Below are 18703 nucleotides of genomic sequence, written 5' to 3'. Positions count from 1 at the left end.
CGGCCCATCTCAAATCTTAGCATAGCCAAAAAACGAAACATCTCCAATTACAATACTCTATCCTGGCTTTCAGAAAGGCAACCATGATTTCTCCAGATAAAAAAAAAAAGTGTATAAAATGAGCCTTGACTGTTACGGTGGATCACTTTAGTGCAGGCGGTGTTCAACGTTGGTCTAGGATAGTGTCCATGCAACATTTTTGGGGCATCCAGAGAAGATACATTTATACACATTTAATCTAAAGGGAAGTTAATTAGTCCCAAAATCTGGCAAAGACTGCTCTCCTGGTCCTGCATTGGAAACAAGCTATTTCTCTGAGATTTTTCCCTGCAGAGACAGGGCTTGGGGTGGGGGAATGGCAAGATGGTGGACGCAATCTAGCGAGGCTATGCTCACCTTCCCCATTATCCAGCAATAATCCTGGCCAAAACTAACCATCTCCCTCCTGAAGTGATTCCCTGTGGTGGCTCCTACTATCAAGTTGATTGCCCTTCTGTGGCTTGAGATACTGCAAGCAACACACTAGGCATATGCCCCCGCACAGAGGAGGCTGCTGCAACTACCCTTACTGCGGATTTGGTGGTGTGCTGTCTGACGCACCTGGCCATTCCCTTCCTGGTTGGGGGCTTGCCTGCAGAGGCCTCCACTTTGGTGGCCGCTGAGGCCTGGTGGTGCTGATACTACACACCACTTGGGCGCATGAAGCTTCCCCCTCTGGTGAGCACGTGACTTACTCCTGGGAACACCGCTGGTAGACCTGCCATTGCCTACAGCGATCACCCACCAGGTGAGCCAGAGCGCCACGGGCTACTGCCTTCCTGCCCCCTCCACTCCCAATGCGAGAGCTGCCTTGGGCCCAGAGGCTCTGTCTGGTCTAAGCTTGCCTACAAGGGAGGTGAGGTGGGCTGAGTCCCCTGCTCCCAACATTGCATCGATTGCCCCCTCCCGGCTGAGAGTCAATGTTTAAGTGGCCCTCTGCTGCATCCGAACGGCCAGTGATGCAACAGCAGGTGGGGGCAAAGGGGTCGGATTGGACCTAGGCACCCACCGCTGGGGACTGTGCGGCACTACCAGCAAGACAGCTGGGGCGCGCTGCCCCTAAGCCCATGTGTATTGTCCAAGATCCTTTCCAGTTCTTTATATGCAGCCACTTCGGGTCAGCGTGATTCTGGGCCGGTTCAGGTCTGGTAACCACCTCCTGCACTTTGTATGAGACCCTGTGCAGTCCTACTAGGCCTTAAGTCCACATTTGCTGACTAGGCCTTGCGGTGTTGCCGCTGGTGCCGTGAGGATTTTGCTGCACTCGGAGGGCTTCAGCCATCTGTATTTCAATCTGGGTCTGGCGGCTGGTCAGGGAAAGATATACCCCAACATACCCTCTTCTACCTGCTCACATTATTAGTACCCGTCTGGTTGCCTCAGAGCAGTGGTGATTTAAAAAGCAATCTCTTCTGTCCTCCTGTAGCACTGTATCTGCCTCCTACATATACGGCCTTGCTGACCATTTGGTGCACTGCACACCTAACTGCGCTGAACGCAGTTGACCGTCTGCCTCTGTGGTCAGGCTCCCTGGGCTGCCTCTGTGCCTGGTGCCACTCCACAGCCAGTGCCTGGACCCTCTGTTGTACAGTGCTCTGCTACTCTCACCAACCTTCGCACCCCCGCACCCCCGCACCCCCCCCCCAAGCCCCTGAAACCTATTGCATAGGGCTGGGCTGCATCACGCTACTCAAGAAGGTAACGGCAAGAGACCATCACATTGGGCAAACTCTTAGGTACACTCACTTGCAATGGGACGCTTACGCTCTGCCACCCGGGGTGCTCCTTCACACACATCATCGACCTCTGTCATGCCAGCCAAGGGCACCCCATTGGTGGAGTCCCTGGACCACTCTGCATCATTGGTGGACAAGCTAGACACTGTCCTAGTGGCAACTGAGTGTTTTAGGACATCCTTGGAGGCTAAAATGGGCAATGTAGCTTAAGACCTTAAGCTGCTACATGCGGACCATCGAAAACTTACAGACAGGGTCACCTCGGTGGAACAGACACTCACAGATCTACAGCCGAAGTATCAGCGTATGGACTCCTCCTTGCAGACAATACTGGAGCATGTCGACGTCCTGGAGCGAAGGGCTGAGGATGTGAAGGGGAGATCCAGGAGGAACAATATCCGCATTGTTGACCTCCAGGAAGGGACAGAGGGGCAGGATGCAGTGCGCTACATGGAGCAGTGGTTGGGGGACCTCCCGGTTTATTGATTTGGGTCTGCTGTTGGCCAAAAGGCTGATCACGTGTTGATGAAAATCTCCTGATCCTCCGCACCTCAAATCCAGGATACAATTGCTCACTATCTGGGCGCAGGCAGAGGGCATTGCCATGCACAGGGAGGACGCTTTGGGACACTTAACTGTCCTGTGATGCTGATGCAGGGGATGAGCCATGAGACACGCTCCCGCAACGTCCTCTGGCATGCCTATTCCAGAAGTGGTAGACCTCCATGCAGCATCCATTTCAGTGGTGAGGCTCGTGGAGACTTGAGAAACTATTTACCCTAATAACTAGCTGAGCGTTGTTGCTCGTTGGAGGGTTGGGGGTTAAGGGCTAATGCATTAGTTAATGTTACTATTTCCGTTGTTTCAGTCGTATCTGACTGAGTTAGCAACTGTTTGACTTGGATATTGCAAAATGTACTTTACTGTGCAGGAAGCATACCCTTGCTTGTTGGACACTCATTTATGTTGATGAACCCACCTTTACTTGACTGAATATATGACCTCCACCTGTTTCACTTCGCTTGATGTGGACAGGTACTTTGGGAGATACACTGAACCTGCGCTGTTGCCGCAGTTGGTTCTGATAATATTGCTCTTGTCATAACATTTAGTCTTGCTGTCAATTGTCATGGTATAGTGTAAAATGTCTTTGGCATCTCTATGCTTGTGAGTGAGCAAAAGCAAGTGGAGCAAAAAGCAATAAACAGATTTAAACAGCCAGGGTCTGGAGGTTCAGCTGGCTGTGCCAGGGATCCTGTGAAGAACACTTGCCCCTGCCTGACCATCACTAGATCTAGTGCACAGCCAGGACAAGCGGCTTCACGAGAAAAAGAAAAGGATGGCGTGAGACTATAAAAAGCAGAAGAGTTAAAAAGAATAGTATTGTACTACACAAGTCTTCGGACTCATTCTCTACAGAAGAATAATCAAGTAACAAAAACTGCACCAACTCGTTGGAACACTACTAAACTTTAGGCGATGCATTATTTGGTTTCATGGATTACGGGTGCCTTGTCCAACAATTGCTTCTTGGGACATTCTCGAAACCAACTACAGAAAGCCGATATTACGGAAAGGCGAGGGTACGGTCGAAACATGCCAGCTAAATCCTCTGGCTTAACTCGAGTCAAATTCAATACATTGAGTAATGTTTTACTGAAAGGCAGTTGTTGACTCAGCCTCACTGAGGATGAAAACCTCAAGTATCGCTGATACTTAAGTGTACTTTGAGCTTCTAGTTGCTGAACTTGAACACAGGCCAACAAGCTCCTCAAAATATACAAAATTTAGAGGAAAAACAAAACCCTTCCACCATAGGGTGAAATAATGGCGAATAAGTTAGGTCCACCTGAAGAAGCTGAACTCAATGGAGGGGAGGGCCGGTCCTTTATTCCATCCGGTTTACCGTCTACAGCAACACCCAACCAGCAGGTTGTGACATTTCCCCAAGTTTCACGGAGAGCACTGTTTTCTTTTTTAAACTAGACATATTTTTGTTGACCAAACGTACCAAATTGCAAATACTCATACTACAGTTGGCAGCGAGAGGGATCTGGCTCAAGTACAGGCAAATCACTGACTTTATGGTACCTGCTTTTAATTTTAATTCAAAATCCTGAAAGAAATTTAGAAATAGCAAAAAGAAAAATATCATTACTAATAATAACAATACTGTTGGACACACCATACGAAAAGGAAATTTAAGTTGCTCATATTTTAAACTCCAGAAGCTGTGGAGCAGTTGTGGCACAACAGCACAGATACGATATGTCAAGACCCATGCAGTCAGCCTTTAAAATGTGTTAATGTTTACAAAATACTTGCAAAGATGGGTCTCGCCCGAGGTTCTAATAACTTCAGAAAATGTGTACCAACTAATTTTGAGTGAATCAAACAAACAATTTTTAATTTGCAAGTCCCACAAACTACTTGAAGCGATGAAGGACCTAGCACCATGTTCAATTACAGAAGGAGCAGACACATTTTCAGCAATCTCCTTAGATGTGGCATCTTGAGAAATCATTTTTAAGAGCGGGACCCCACCCACCCGCTATATAATAACGCTGGATCAAATACAGTCCATTAGAGCATCTGCATACATTTCACTGTTTCTCTTACAGAAGAGATGAGAAGTAGTGCTGTGCAGGATTTTAAGATGTATTTATCAGAAGAGATGTCCTCTACACGAAGACCCTAGAGAAAGTTCTATAAGTGGACGCAGGATCTACGAAGCTTTCCAGATCAAGCATGCAAGTGAAGAGAGGACCCCAAGGTACGAAGGGACTGCTCTGTGTACTGACAACCACTCTGCATTAAGGGTCTCAGAGGTCCAGATCTCCACACAGGGCCCCAGTTTGCATACTGACAACACTGTGGTAGAGTATAGAGTGACAGTTCAGTGCTCAAAGACCTAGAAGAGAGAGATAGCTTTCCAGAAAGAGCCCAAAAGTAGCGAGGACAGCTCTGCATATAGAACTTCAGAATACAAATGGAAAGGTCTGCGCCCAAAGCCCCAGGCTGGAGAGAGAGACCTTGACAAAAGTAGGCGCAGAGTTGAGAGCAGCTCTGTACACAGGCCTTCAGCAGAAAGGGACAACTCTGTGCACAGGTCCCCATCGCTATAGAGGGGTGGCTCTATGGCCAGGGCCTCAGGATGATGAACATCTCTGCACACACAACCTCAGAGTAGAGAGGGACAGCTCTGCGTACAAGTGCCAGAGCTGACGCAACTCTTCGTTCAGGGCCATAGGTCAACTGATTGTGACTTTCAAAAAGAGTACTCCATAAGGACGAACAAGTTACAGCTGATAAAAAAATGGATTTGGACCATGGGCCATGACTGAGAACCCACACTGGACCAACAGAACCAAAGGTCACCATAGAGAGGCAAAAGTAAAAATACTTCTATGCAGTAAGCACCTCCCGCCCCAAAACACAAAAACGCATATTCAGATATACAAAGCGGAGAGCCAAACAAAGCTTGTATTATTACATTCGCGCTTTGACATTCTTCTTCTAGAGAGAAAAATTCTAAAAATGTGAGGGATTTGAACTCAGGACGTCAACACTGTGGCATTGCCAAGCAGTTTTGCTGCATCTATTGGAGCAACACCTAATCTAAGAAGGGTCGACTAACCCCAAAGAGACATTAAAACCTAACAGCAAAACGAATGGGACACAGCATATTTAATTCAGAGTTTTTGTATAGCGCTCACAAGACACAAAAGTGGCTTAAGAGAAGTAACACAGACGGAAACGCAAAATTCTGAGAACATGCGATACAGATAGCCATAGGATGAACGGAAATCTTGGCATTCTTCACTCACATCCATGTAGATGTGGGCCTTGGCTGAAGACTGGTCTGAAAACGTTGGTTTTCAGCACTGTCTGGAACTGAAGGTAACCAGCTTCTCGTTGTAGGTGAGGATTAGATCGGTTCCATTACCTGGCACCCAAGAGCTCTCTGGCGGAAAAGCCCAGGTAAAGCAAAGGAGCAGAGTTTAAGGTCTTGCTACATTCCGCTTCGTGCCTAATGCATATTTTGGACCTTATCCTATATACAACCAAGAGAGAGCATATATAGGAATACATTACAATAACAGACCATTACACTCAGAAATGCTTAAAGATCACTGTCTAGGACAGGCTTCTCTAACAAGTAGCTCGTAAGCTACTGATAGCTCTCCAGCTACCTAGAAGAACCTCTCCTCCGTGCAGTCCAGTCACATATATAAGAAGATTTTGCTTTGATGAATTAACATATGTGCATCAAAATGGAAATGCATATACTCAAGACATACAGGTGTGTATTTTCTGAAGCAAACAAGGAGATGATGGACGGAGCGCTGATACTTTTCAGACACTCACCCCCAGTCACAGATCTGGGTTGAATCATCATCATTCTTTAGCTCACTTCGCCACCTCAGTTCAGACCCAGCTATATGCAAATCAGTCTTGACCCTGTGCCTCATGGGAACAGTCGAGACCGAACTGCCAAGCCAGGTCTACCCTGAACCGGAAACAAGCATACTGGGACCGGTTTCAGGGTAACCCCCCCCCCCCCCCCCTTCATCAGCCAGGCTAGCTTGAATCCAGTGGCAAAGTGAGCAAGGGGCCCACATTCGGGCATACCCTACCAACTTAGGGCAAACAAAGCAAACACAAGGAGACGATGGATGGAGCGCTGAAACTTTGCATATAGCTGTGTCTGAACCAAGGTGGCGTAGTGAGCTAAAGAATTCAGATCTACGACGGGGGGGGGGGGGGGGGGATGAGTGTCCGGAAAGTTTCAGCGCTCAGTGCAGTTAGCCCGAAACCGGTCCCAGGATGCTCGTTTTTGGTCCAGGGAAGACATGGCTTGGCAGTTCGGGCTGGACTATTCCCATGAGGCACAGGGTCAAGACGGATTTGAATATAGCTGTGTCTGAACCGGGGTTGCAAAGTGAGCTAAAGAATGATGATGGATTCAACCCAGATCTGTGACTGGGGGTGAGTGTCTGAAAAGCTTCAGCGCTCAGTCCATCATCTCTTTGCGTTTGCTGTGTATTTTCTGAACTCATAAGCTGATGTTTGAAGTAAAATAATGAGTTTTTAAAACCTATTAAGCTGATATATGGGGCAGCAAGATGGCCGCACGATACAGTTCTGCTAGCCGATTTCAAAATCCAACATTAATCTGGCCACAGTGGGCTCCCTCTCGATGACATCTGCAAAGAAGGCCTTTTAGGAGCTACGGAGGAGCTGCAGGCAAGCTTAGACGGCCAACGCTGAGGCCTGTGGGCTTGATAAGGCAGATCAGCTGGAACCAGTGCAGCCTGGTGCACGTGATCGTTCTGGGGATCGCAGCTGGAGGCCTGGGGGTGCTGCGATTTGCCACCATCCTCATCTCCTTGAGCCATCATACACCGAATATCGGGCAGCTCCCACCTCGTGTCTCTTGATCACCACCTCGGAGGGAGAGCTGGAGATCTCTTGCTTTGCCAGGGACCTGCCTACTTACACCCCCCCCACCCCCACCTTCTGAATTGACATTCCAGTACCTTTGGCCTGTTCGTGCCCGGCCTGTAGAGGAGAGGGTGGTCTTCCAGCTTATACTTCACCAGGCCGGGCCAATTGGCCCCCTGTCCAGCAGCATGCTTGCTTGTTCGGATTGCACTAAAACCAAGGGCAAGCCTGACGCAAGTCAGTCCAAGCTCACCTTTGAAGGCAAGAGACACCCAACATGCTGAGCAGGAGGCACCCCGAGGAATCCTCTGACCAACCGCGCGAAGATGCTCAGTGCGACAGCGATCTTAAAGAGCTGCTTGTGGAGGTCAATTCTAGCCTCCATGCCATAGATGCCAAGTTGGATATACTAACTAACCGCTTAGACAACATCAAGGACCGGGTAGACAAGCATGGGGACAGATTCAACCATTTAGAAAATAGCGTTTCTGATGCCAATGACTCCCAGGCAGACTCCAGAGAATATCTTCTTATGGACAAAGTCCTTTAACTCATAAAAGCGAAGAATGAGGATTTATAAGCGTGCTCAGGGCACCACAACCCCAGGATCACAAGAATTCCAGCGTTTACCACTATAGAGAAAATGGGGACCTTTATTGGAGATGCCCTATTCCCGGTCTTTATTGTTGAGCGTGCTCACCATCTTTCAGTCCGCACCCCCTTTCGGGCACCCCTGCTACACCCATCAGTGCAACACTCCTAAACTACAGGAACCGCAACATGATCTTGCGTCTGGCCCAACAGCGTGCCACTGCTCAATACCAGGGTAATGAGCTCTCATTTTATCCAGACTTCACGTGGAGGCCGCTCTGCGAGAGTTTTTGCCAGTCAAGAATAGTCTACAAAAATCAGACATCCCATATGCCTTACTTTATCCTGCCAAGCTATGCATCTTCCATGAGGGGAAACTGCATCATTTCATCAACATCAAAGCCGCCCTAAAATTTGCCAAGCACTCACAGCCAAGTCAGCACCGCCCTGTTCTTCACCATGAAGCAGAGAGGACAATCCCGTCAGTGACAATGACTAACAGTCCACACTCCTGATGCTTCCCGAGGTCGGTCCGCCTCTACACGCCGCCCTTCGCCAGGCTGGGAGGCACTTGATACGTCTAGATCATGACGCGGGCCTCTAGGCTCGACCTCTTCAAACGGGCTCTTGGCAATACACTTTGCTTGTCTTTATTCAGGAGCCCACTCATGACATCTTGGAGGCGGAGAGCCTCCTCAGCCACTCAGCTGCTTTTCTGATGCGGAGTACACCTGGCTCTCCTCCACCTCTCAGGATGATTCTCCATTTCAGTTTAGCATTTACTACTGGATTCTGGGGTGGAGGAAGTGTGTTCATCACTCAACCATGTTTGGGGGTTGGTGTGGCACAAGACCCCGTTAGGGATCCAAATCGCGGGCAGGTGCACCAGTTGCTGAGATGGCTGAAATTCAGTGCAGCCTGCGACAGTGCGTGCCCCTCTATTTTTGCTCCTAAACACTACTGCCTGTCTCCCAAGTCCGGGAAGCAGACTTTCAAACGCTATTGTCAGCAGGGATTCGGAGAATTGACTGCTTGTGCCGCCTGAAGGCCACAGTGGGGGTCAGGTGGAGTGCCTGGTGGGGGATGTGCCCTGGTTCAAAGGCGTAAAATGGCTAAAGATAAAGCACCACTGGATGCAAACAGAGCACCCTAGACAAATGCAGCCAACCGGGCGGTCCCTGCACACTGTCTGGGGCAGGCGGAGAAGAAAATCCAATTTCAGAGAACACCACCCTTTACATAGCCATCAACCAGTCACGAGACATGCTCGATGCCAAGATAGGTGCAGTGGGCTCAGACATCATATTGTTCCGCAAGGACCTACAAAATACAGTGGAGCGGATTACAGAGATGGAGAACCAGGTGTCAGGAGTAGACGATTCAGTCACCTCCTGGCAGAAAACAGTGTCAAAGCTTACTGTTGTGACCAGTGACCTGGTAACACAAGTGGAAGATGCAGAGGCTAGAGCACACCATAACTGCCTGGAATTCATTGGATTCCCCAAGGGGTACGAGGTTCCTTCAATCGTACGTTTCATTGACCAGTGGCTCCGTACGTTGATGGCTTCGGAGTCCCTCTCCTCTTGCTTTGTGGTTGAACAGGCCCACAGGGCCTGGGACTGTGTTCCCCCCACCCCCAGGGGCTAGGCCCACACCAGTAATCGCAAAACTATTGAACCATATGAACAGAGAAGCCATCCTTAAGCACACTCTGCTACAGAACAACATTTTGTACCAATCACAAACCATCATGATCTTCCAAGACTACACCAGGCTGGTGCAACAACGCTAATCCTTCCAGACAGACAAGCAGCACCTACAAAAGCTACCCGGTACATGCTCCTATTTACAGCAAAACTTAAAGTTCTGTATTAGTCCCAGATGCTCTTGTTTGACTCGCCTGCAGAAGTATTTCAATGAACCAATATAAGGATTCATGTTAAGCCCCACACTCCTCCACGTATTGGCTGACTCCTCCCAATGTGACAGATAGGATAAGCCCACAAAGACTCCAGCGAAGCGCGTCAAATGGTTTCGCTCATCATGGAGGAACTTCAAGCAAACAGCTGACAATCTGGCTTTATGAGGGAGGGTTCCTGGCATCTCAGACATCAGGCCCAGTTGCTCCTAAGTGACAGTGGTGGGGAGCCACACTACTATTGGTGCCTCCTTCCAACTATGTGTACAATCCGATAGGTGACCGTAAAAAACATTGCGAGTGGGTACCCGTTACCCCCAATAGTTTGTTAATTTTGGAAATGGGGGGTCCAATGGAACAGGCTGGGTGGGTCCCCCTATTAGGGCCCAGCGGTTGTCTGCCCACAACAGAGACTTCCCGTGCCCAAAGTATATGTGTGAGGGTGGTTGAATGCTTGTTTTGTACATGTTCTTGAACATTATTGATAGTCTGTTACTTTTGTTTGTTTTAATCTCTATATGCCTGCCCAGCACCCGCTCCTCCACACCCCACACAGGTTGATACTATCACCACACGCTGCCATGAGTGTTCTCATTGACCAGCTACGAGTAGCAGTGTGGAACGTTAACGGCCTGCTTGATAAGGTCAAGAGAGGGGCGGTTCTAAAACATGCAAAGCAGGTGGGGCCGATGTTCTACTTTTACAGGAGACCCACCGCTTCAGAAACAAAGTCCTGTGTCTGGCTTGCTACGGGTACCTCCAGGTCTGTCATTCTGGGTTCACGAGGGATTCTAGGGGCACTGGCATGTTGATCAGAAATATGGTCCAGTTTCAGCTTACCAAGACATGGCGGATAGATATGGTTGATACACTGCACTGTTACGGGTACGTTGTATGGGGAATCTCTCACACTGAGGTGCATATACGCCCTGCTCCCATTTGGACAATCCTTTGTGGATTTAATGACAGAGCTTTGGGGTGAACTTCCTGGGGGACTCACAGTACTGGGGGGGGTGACTGGAATGGAACGATGAGCCCCTCTGTAGATGTGTGGCACCCAAAGGGAAAGCCCCCGAAGATCAGGACAACACACGTGTCCTCCTTTATATCAGTACCGGGCCCGATGGATGTATGGAGGGCGCACAATGCCTTGGCAGGGAGTTATACATTCTTCTCAGCAGCTCACGGCTCCTACTGCCAACTCGATTATGTTTTGGTCCCATGCTCTCATATGCCCAGAGTTTCCAATATTACCGTTTTACCTAGTGGATTTTCTGACCATTTTCCGGTGGCCCTATAGGTGAATATCTCACACGCATCAACATAGTGACATCTCATTATGAGGCTGTGGGAAACACTAAAACCCACACTACGGAGGGCAGACATTTGCTATTGCACCGGGAGCGATGGCACAGGACACAGGAGTTGATAGATCTCAAAGCCCGGATTACAGAACTACATGCGAGGGATCGCCGGAGTGGTGGGCAGGCGGAACGCAGAGAGCTCGGTCTTGTACAGCAACAATACCAGCAGACTGTTGGGTGAGGCCAGGTTAGCCTGGCAGGCATCCCAAAGCTGCATATATCAATGGAGGGTGATAAACCTGCACGTTGTTCACTGAACCCAGGGAGATAGCGAGCAGTTTCGCTTCCCACTTCCAGGTTGTCTACGCAAAGAAAGAGGTATTATCCAAGGCGCAGATAAAGGAGTTCGTACAGTCGCTTCCCCTCAAGATCCTCTCCCCAGCCGATCACAAACTGTTCAATTCCACTCTCACAGGAGAAGAGCCCTCATCAGACTTGGCCGAGTTGAACACTGGAAAGGCCCCTGGGCTCAATGGGATCCCCTACGAGTTTTTTTTAAAGCTTATATGCCCTAACTCTAAACATCTGCTGGAGTTGATCCTATCCACAGCAGCTGAAGCAGTCCTGCAGCCCAACTGGTGTCATGCGAAGATCGTGGTGTCCCCTAAGCCACCCGACCAGCGGATGAACACTCCTTTTGTCGCTCAATTTCCTTCGTAAACCTAGAGATCAAGATTCTGGCTAAAGCACTGGCAATAAGGTTGGAAAACCTCATCCTTGACCTGATACAGCCCAACTATGTGGGATTTATGCCCCGCCAGGCCACCCATCATAATATTGAGATTGTGCACAACGCTTCAGTGGTAGCACACCACTTGGAGGAAACGGCGGCGTTCCTACTGGCCGACATCAACAAAGCATTTGACTCTAAGTTGGGAGTACTTGTCCCTTCTCCTTCAACACCTATATTTCAGCCCACAGTTTATTATCTCAATTTCTGTATACTGATTTAACCACGTTGGTACGGGTGGCGGGTAGAACATATTCTCCATACAGAGGGTGATGCGACAGGTTGTCCCATGTCCCCCCCCCTTTGCTCTGGTCATGAAGCCATTAGTGGTGAGGGTGGACGCAAAGGTACGGGGCTTTGAGTGGGGAGAAGGGCAATATGACAGGCTAATACTATACACTGACGAGGTCCTTTCCTACGGCACACAACACCATGGGACATCGAATATTGAAGATCCTGCACATTTTTGGGGAGACCTCTGGCGTTCGCATAAATAAATCAAAGTCCACTGAGTTTGCGGCGGGCACTAGCCCCCAGGAATTCGGCTGAGCGTCCGGAATAAGGGTCGCCACATGCGGATTCCAATACTTAGGCGTGTTTGTCGCCTCTAATGACACAATGACGTGGACAGCCAATTTGGTACCGGTACTGGCTCGCCTGAAGGAGGATATAAAGATCCGATTTGTGCTCGCCCTGTATCTGACTGAACAGTCAACCATCTTCAAGATGGTGTCCCTGCCCGGATCCCCATATCAAATACAGAACTTACCCAATGATATTCTATTGCAAGCGGAATTCCATCCTTAATGCCTTTTTATGGGAGTGAGGAGACTCCTCATATTGCCCTCAACAAATGCTCCCAGTCTACCTATTGTGGGGGCATAGCAGCAGATGTTAAATCCTACTACCTGGAAGCCCACCTCCTAATAATAAACAACCGGCGGTATATCATTCAAGGCGATACAGACCACGCATGAGATAATTGGGCAATGGGAGCTGCCCCTCCCTTTACAGTGGGGACAGAAGCAATGGTCTAACCCGGCGACGAGGATGGTCCTGAATCTTTGGCGTCCTTCAATCCGAAGGTGAGGCAGACTGACAGAACAGAGACTGCTCTGACGGGGATGTACACTTCCGCAAGTGGCCACATTATAGGGCTTCCGGAAATCGGACCTCATCGAGGTCTCCACCCGTGGGGATGTGATGCACAGTCGGTCTTCAAATCATTCCAATCTATGCAGATGAAGCACTATCCCTACCAGTCATTTCATCTGAATCTTCAACTCAGCCATGCGCTGATTCTTTACATTGCCACCCTATCTGAGCTTCCCAAATTCAACCCATTAGAGGGGAAATTCTTATTGGCGACCTAGGTGACCACAAAGTTGCAAAATTCTAACAGACACTTATCTCCAACCAACCCAACACATGTGGTGCCCCCCACATGTGTAGTGAGGCAGATGTGGGGACGTTAAAAAAAGGATTAGAACCTCCCCCCCCCACTTAAAGTTGTGCGATAAACATTACTCCCTTTCCCTTTTTCCACACCTAAAACTTATCTGAAATGTATTTGAGGAGGGGGAGGTACCAAGTCTGAATCCACGTCCACAGAATCGCCATAGCCTTTACGTTGTCTCTAGCCCTTTCTTCATTTACTCTTTAACTATAAGATGAGACTAACTTCCCAAAACACGGTTCCTGCACTGCAGACTTAGAATTTGAAAAATAATCATGGCATGAAAAAAAAATAACATGATCATAATAATTTGTGCAACACAACTATGTGTCTAAGCCTTACACATTAACAATCTTCCACAAACAAGTTCGTTCTCAAAATACATAAGATCTTCCCTGATTGCTGGGCTCCGTCACAAAGCCAGCCTCCCCAAAGGAATCAACTTCACACCTGGCCAGCCACGCAATATTAGAAGCGCCCCCCATTTCCCAACATTAGAATGGTTTAAAAGCAATCCTTCAGAATACTGGTTTGTAAACACCTGCAACCCCAGCGAGCGAAGCACAGTGCACGGGCACCGCTGAACATCGTATGTGCACCGTAAACTTGGGTCTCGCCGACCTGCCTACAAATTTGCAACCTCCTGCACGTTAAATCCAAAGCCCAAGTGACTTAAACCACAAAACTGCACTGCTGACTGTTAATAGGACGTCTGAAACCACAAGGGCACAGCGTGTCCTGCTGGCAACCTGCAAGGGAGGGAAGCAGAGGTTCAAATGTGCCGCCACCAGCTTAGAGCTCTGAACTTCAAAAATCAGGTTGACGTTCTTCAAGAATTCACGAACCTTCTATTTTATACCGCGACTATTTCTGGAAGGAATCAATTGGAGGACGTAAGCCTCAAATGATATCAGATCCGTGTGACTATGTCTTTATTTATGAAGAAACCATTTCTACAGCAATCGCTTACACGGGAACGTGGCGTTACGCCAGAACGGTTACATAGAAAAAAAATAGTATTCATCTGCAACGTTTGAAAGGGACACCTAGAACGATGGGGCAATCTCCCTATTGACTGTCACAAAACAGAAAGGGAAACCGATAGTGTGATTTCCCGGTACCGTAAAAGGGAAACTGGCTGTCACCAGGGAAAATGAAACCGAAATATAAAGAACTATCCTCACTCGAGTTTCAGTATTAATCTACTCTTTGGGAAATACACTAAACCTTGGAACTGTCCCTTAAAAAATATTAATCGAGTTTCTGTCGATACGTGATGCTCCGCATCACATAACGTGGGCGGCCAGGAGCTGTTACACACCCAAAACACGTCTAAGCCAGCCAATCGGAGAGGCTGCCCGGGGCCTATGGCAAGAGGGGGCGGGACCAACTTTCAGACAGGCGCCTTGTTGAAACGGCCAGGAGCTGCTAAAAATAGACACCTTTTATGGCCACTCTGTGTAGGGGAAACCATGGCAAGGGCTGCACTAGTCCGAACGTGCCATTTACTCACACACGAAAACGAGAAATATTCAGTGCAGGGCTGACACTTCTGTACAAAGTCCCAAGCCAGGATTCCCAGCTAGGCACACGATTTACATGGGAACAGTGTTGGGCGTTAACTCTACAATCCCACGCAGCAGCCCGATTCTTTCCTTCGCAATACAAGCTGTTCCCCAAGCATGCTGCCTTTTTCGTGAGGACAGAGCATATTGAGGAATAAACGGAATGAATGAGCGGTTTGTTTGCTGCCCCTAACAACGTTGCGACACTAAAGCTATATATACACACACCTTAATCTAGGAGACCTCTAAATGGCCGCATTTTTGTCCTGTAATAAATTCACTAGTGTTAAGACATACATAGTCAGTGGCACGGAAACAGTATACAGCCAAACAGCTAGGCAACCAACGAGCCATCGACATGACTGGCACCAACAAATGCAAAGATATAGAAAAGTAGGTGATCACCAACATCAGCTATTTTACAGAGTTCGTAAAGCGCTCGAAAGAGACAAAGCCAATCACAACAGAAGACACTGCTTCAAACCCGAACTTCATTTCTAGACTAAAAAAACCCCAAAAGTATGAATTCAAATTTCTTAAGTTACTCACAAGTACATTGTCAACGGGAATCGCTAACGTTTCTTACCCCAATTGGCACAATGTAGTCCTTAAAATAATGTTCCCAACACACAACATTGCCTTAGCTCCCCAACATGAAGGCAATGCACAACGACTTATCTGTCAATCCCCAACCAGCACAGAATACAACTGGTGAGAAAACTGGACAACAGCCTGTAAAGAGATCTGTGTTTGACAGGGTGCATAGGATACGAGACAATGGGCCAAATTGATTCGAGTCTTGATACCATCCCGTTTTGTTATGCACAGCAAACTCAACCCTTGACCTTTAATAAACAAGGGTACACACAATATCAAAAATGCACATGGCACTTGAAACAGCCAAATACCCTATGCTAGATTTGGGAGCAGGTTTTGTATTGTCAATTTACCACTTAAACCTTTCAGTGAATCAAGACATTTTCATAGCAGTAAACCCGTAACCTTGCAACTGAAAAACGTAGGAAAATCACACTTAGACTACATCTCGTAGTGTAACCGATCTTTTATTCCACATAGAATTTTTTTTTTTTTAAACACCTCTGTGTCTTACACTTCAGAAAATGAATGAACCCCACAGCACGCGTGGCGAAAGTACAAACTGGCTGTGTTGTTCTTCAAAATAGAATGGAACAGTACCATGTCAGAGCAGAGTTCTAAAACTTCGTTGTGACCAAATCGGCTTACATGTGTTGGGGGAGAGGGAGGGTGCGCTGCAGCTCCTTAAGTGCTATTAGTAATATACAAAAATACAGCATTGTGTATCCGTGGCTATTCCATCTATTAAGATTCCAGTAAAACGGAAGAATAAAAGGACGACATGGTTTCCTGACTTGAATTGTTACTTTTTCTACCAAGTTAAAAACAATATTCTATATTATTCTCGCCACGGAAGTACAATGAGCACTGCAATCAGAGCTGTGTGAAGGAGGAGGGGTGGCATTTCGAGGGGTGGGCTTAGGGCATGTCATTGCTGACTCGAGGTAAATACACAGGCAGCTGAGCCGTCCCCACTTGCACGTACACATGCTCATCGGTGAAAATCCAGCTTAAATAGAACATCCTGAAAATGATGCTGTTTCTTTAAAATCAAACGAGCAGCAACTGCCATGTTCCATCCTCCAGCACCCTGCAGGAAGAGCTGTCTGACAACCCCCGGGGGAGGGAAAAAAATGACATTTGAATTTCAGATGCAGTTTGCCGCTTGCTTTGAATAAATGTGCACTTTTTAATACACCGATTGTAACTAGTCGGGGGGTCTAAGTCTTTCCAAAAGAAATGACAACCCAATAGACAGGATTTCCGTGTTACACCCTCTTTGCGATGAAAATACAGCCCCTCCATCCCAGCAAAGCATCTACCATATAAATATTACTAAAAAATGCACTTTTTTTTACCCACGCCATAGTCTCTTCCTTCCACCATGAACAAAGCACCTTTCATCATGAATCGACTCCCCGAAACTGCACCCCTCAAACTCCAGTACTGTAGGAAACTGGAGTCTAGTCTCCCTTTGAGAAGCACCCAAAATTCACACACTACCCACAATTCACATTTGCCTTTTGCCCAAAACAGCACACTTTCTCTCGCCCTGGACTTGCTGATCCAGGGTGCTCGCCCCTTCGCTTCCTGTGTCTCCCTTCCTCCAAAGGTTGCACCCTCAAACTCTCAGCAGTTACGCCCGGCTACTGCTGGTACTCACATAAACTGGCAGCGGCCAGGGGTAGATGGAGGGCTCGGCTCCCACCGGGGACTTGAGCTTCAGTTCCAGCTTCTCACCCATCGCGCTAGCACCATAATACTGAAGATCCGAGGGGAAGGGGCGGCCAGAGCTCACACACACATGGAGGGGGGTGTAAGGGGCGGCCCGCGCGCTCACACACAGAGGAGGGGCAGTTCACACACCGGGAGGGGGGGGCCGAGCTCAAACAGACACTAGGGAGGAAGGGAGGGCCCAGGATCACATTCACTCATACACGGGGGGGAGGGGGCGGCCTGCGCGCTCTACTACACCGGGGCGGGGAGATTTCCCTACTCCACACTCCTCCTACTCGCTGTCCTCCTCCCCCCCCTATCCGCCTCTCACACTCGGAGGCTCCCCAACGCCATCTTGGAACCGGCGTGAGGGAGGCTACAGCACAATGAGCCAGGGACTCGGGCCAAACCAACGGTCGCAGCTGAGAGAGGGGGATCCGGCAGTTCCCAGCGCAAAATAAATAAATAATTCCGGCTCGATGTCCTCGCATGGCCCCGGCACAGACGTCACAGAAGACGCAGCGCAGGCCATGCGAGGTGGGGAGCTAACTGTGGGAGCTAGAGGAGAGAGGTTCCCTTTGCGCCTTACTCCCCTACTCTTCGGCTGTGGCGCCGTTGGGTGACTCCAGTCCCTGACTGCTGAGGGCAAAAGCAGTGATCCAAAAGGAATGTGCTAAACCAGGCGAAACCAATTCCACAAGGGGGTGTCCTGAATAAACGCCAATACCAGGCGAAATGCACGACATTCAAGAGTTATCTAGTGGGCGGTACGTCCTTATAACAATACATGAGTTTCCGAGCACAGACTCAGAGGTAAAGCTTTCATTAAACTGCAGGTCAACTGCAAGCCGTACCAACTGATACGCACGGGGGTGTTCCTGTCATCTATGAACCGTGCAGACACTGAAGTGAAAGCGGAGCACTGGAGACGAGCCAGGGACGCAGACATAGAAGAAGGCGCAACTGCAAAAGACTACAATCCAGACCATCTTTAAATTGTTTCTTTAAAAGATCTCCCCACAGGCGTTCTCGGCATTAATAGATTACACAAATCTTGGGCAAATTACTGTTCTGTTGTTAACAATGTTATGTTTATCTAACGTCGATATTTGTGGGTGCAGGAGGGGTTGTAGTAGTAAGTCACACTACGTGCATACATTTTTAAGTGTGCCTCTTTGTTATACTGTAATGGGATGTAAGTCGGCTTTGCGTTTTTGCCCTGTATACTTATTTTCTCCTGCTAATTGTAGATTCTCAATTCGGGATCTTAAGTATGTAGACAGAAACTTCACTGTTCCAAGATGGCCGTGCAGCTGTCAGGCTTCATGAAGGGGGTCTAACACGCCAAGGGGTAAAGGGGCATATGGAGGACACACAGCACAGCCCCTCTGTGCTCAGGCCTAGAGCCAATGCACAATGATTTGTGCAGGAATTGTTACTGCAGTGTTATTTATTTGACCTTGACCCATACCTGACTAGGTAATTTAAGGTCAAGAACCGAGTCTACCACACCTCCCACTGAGTGCACAGCGAAGCATGAATATTT

At 48.4% G+C, this 18703-nt stretch overlaps 1 protein-coding gene across 3 annotated transcripts in view; it reads right to left on the bottom strand.

The window, feature by feature from the left end:
• DOT1L (DOT1 like histone lysine methyltransferase) overlaps positions 1-17798 on the bottom strand; it is a 252978-nt gene extending 235180 nt beyond the window's left edge. For all 3 annotated transcript variants that reach the window (XM_085638968.1, XM_085638970.1, XM_085638969.1), the window contains exon 1: positions 17105-17798. In XM_085638968.1, the coding sequence (XP_085495094.1) occupies positions 17105-17185 (81 nt within the window). In that variant the 5' untranslated portion in view covers positions 17186-17798. The remainder of the gene's footprint in view (positions 1-17104) is intronic.
• Positions 17799-18703: the final 905 nt, after the last annotated feature.

This window comes from Triturus cristatus, chromosome 12 (genome assembly GCF_964204655.1).
Source record: "Triturus cristatus chromosome 12, aTriCri1.1, whole genome shotgun sequence".
In the NCBI taxonomy this organism is placed as follows: Eukaryota; Metazoa; Chordata; class Amphibia; order Caudata; family Salamandridae; genus Triturus; species Triturus cristatus.
Note: the sequence above shows the minus strand (reverse complement) of the source record. Positions and strands in the feature narration are given on the sequence as shown.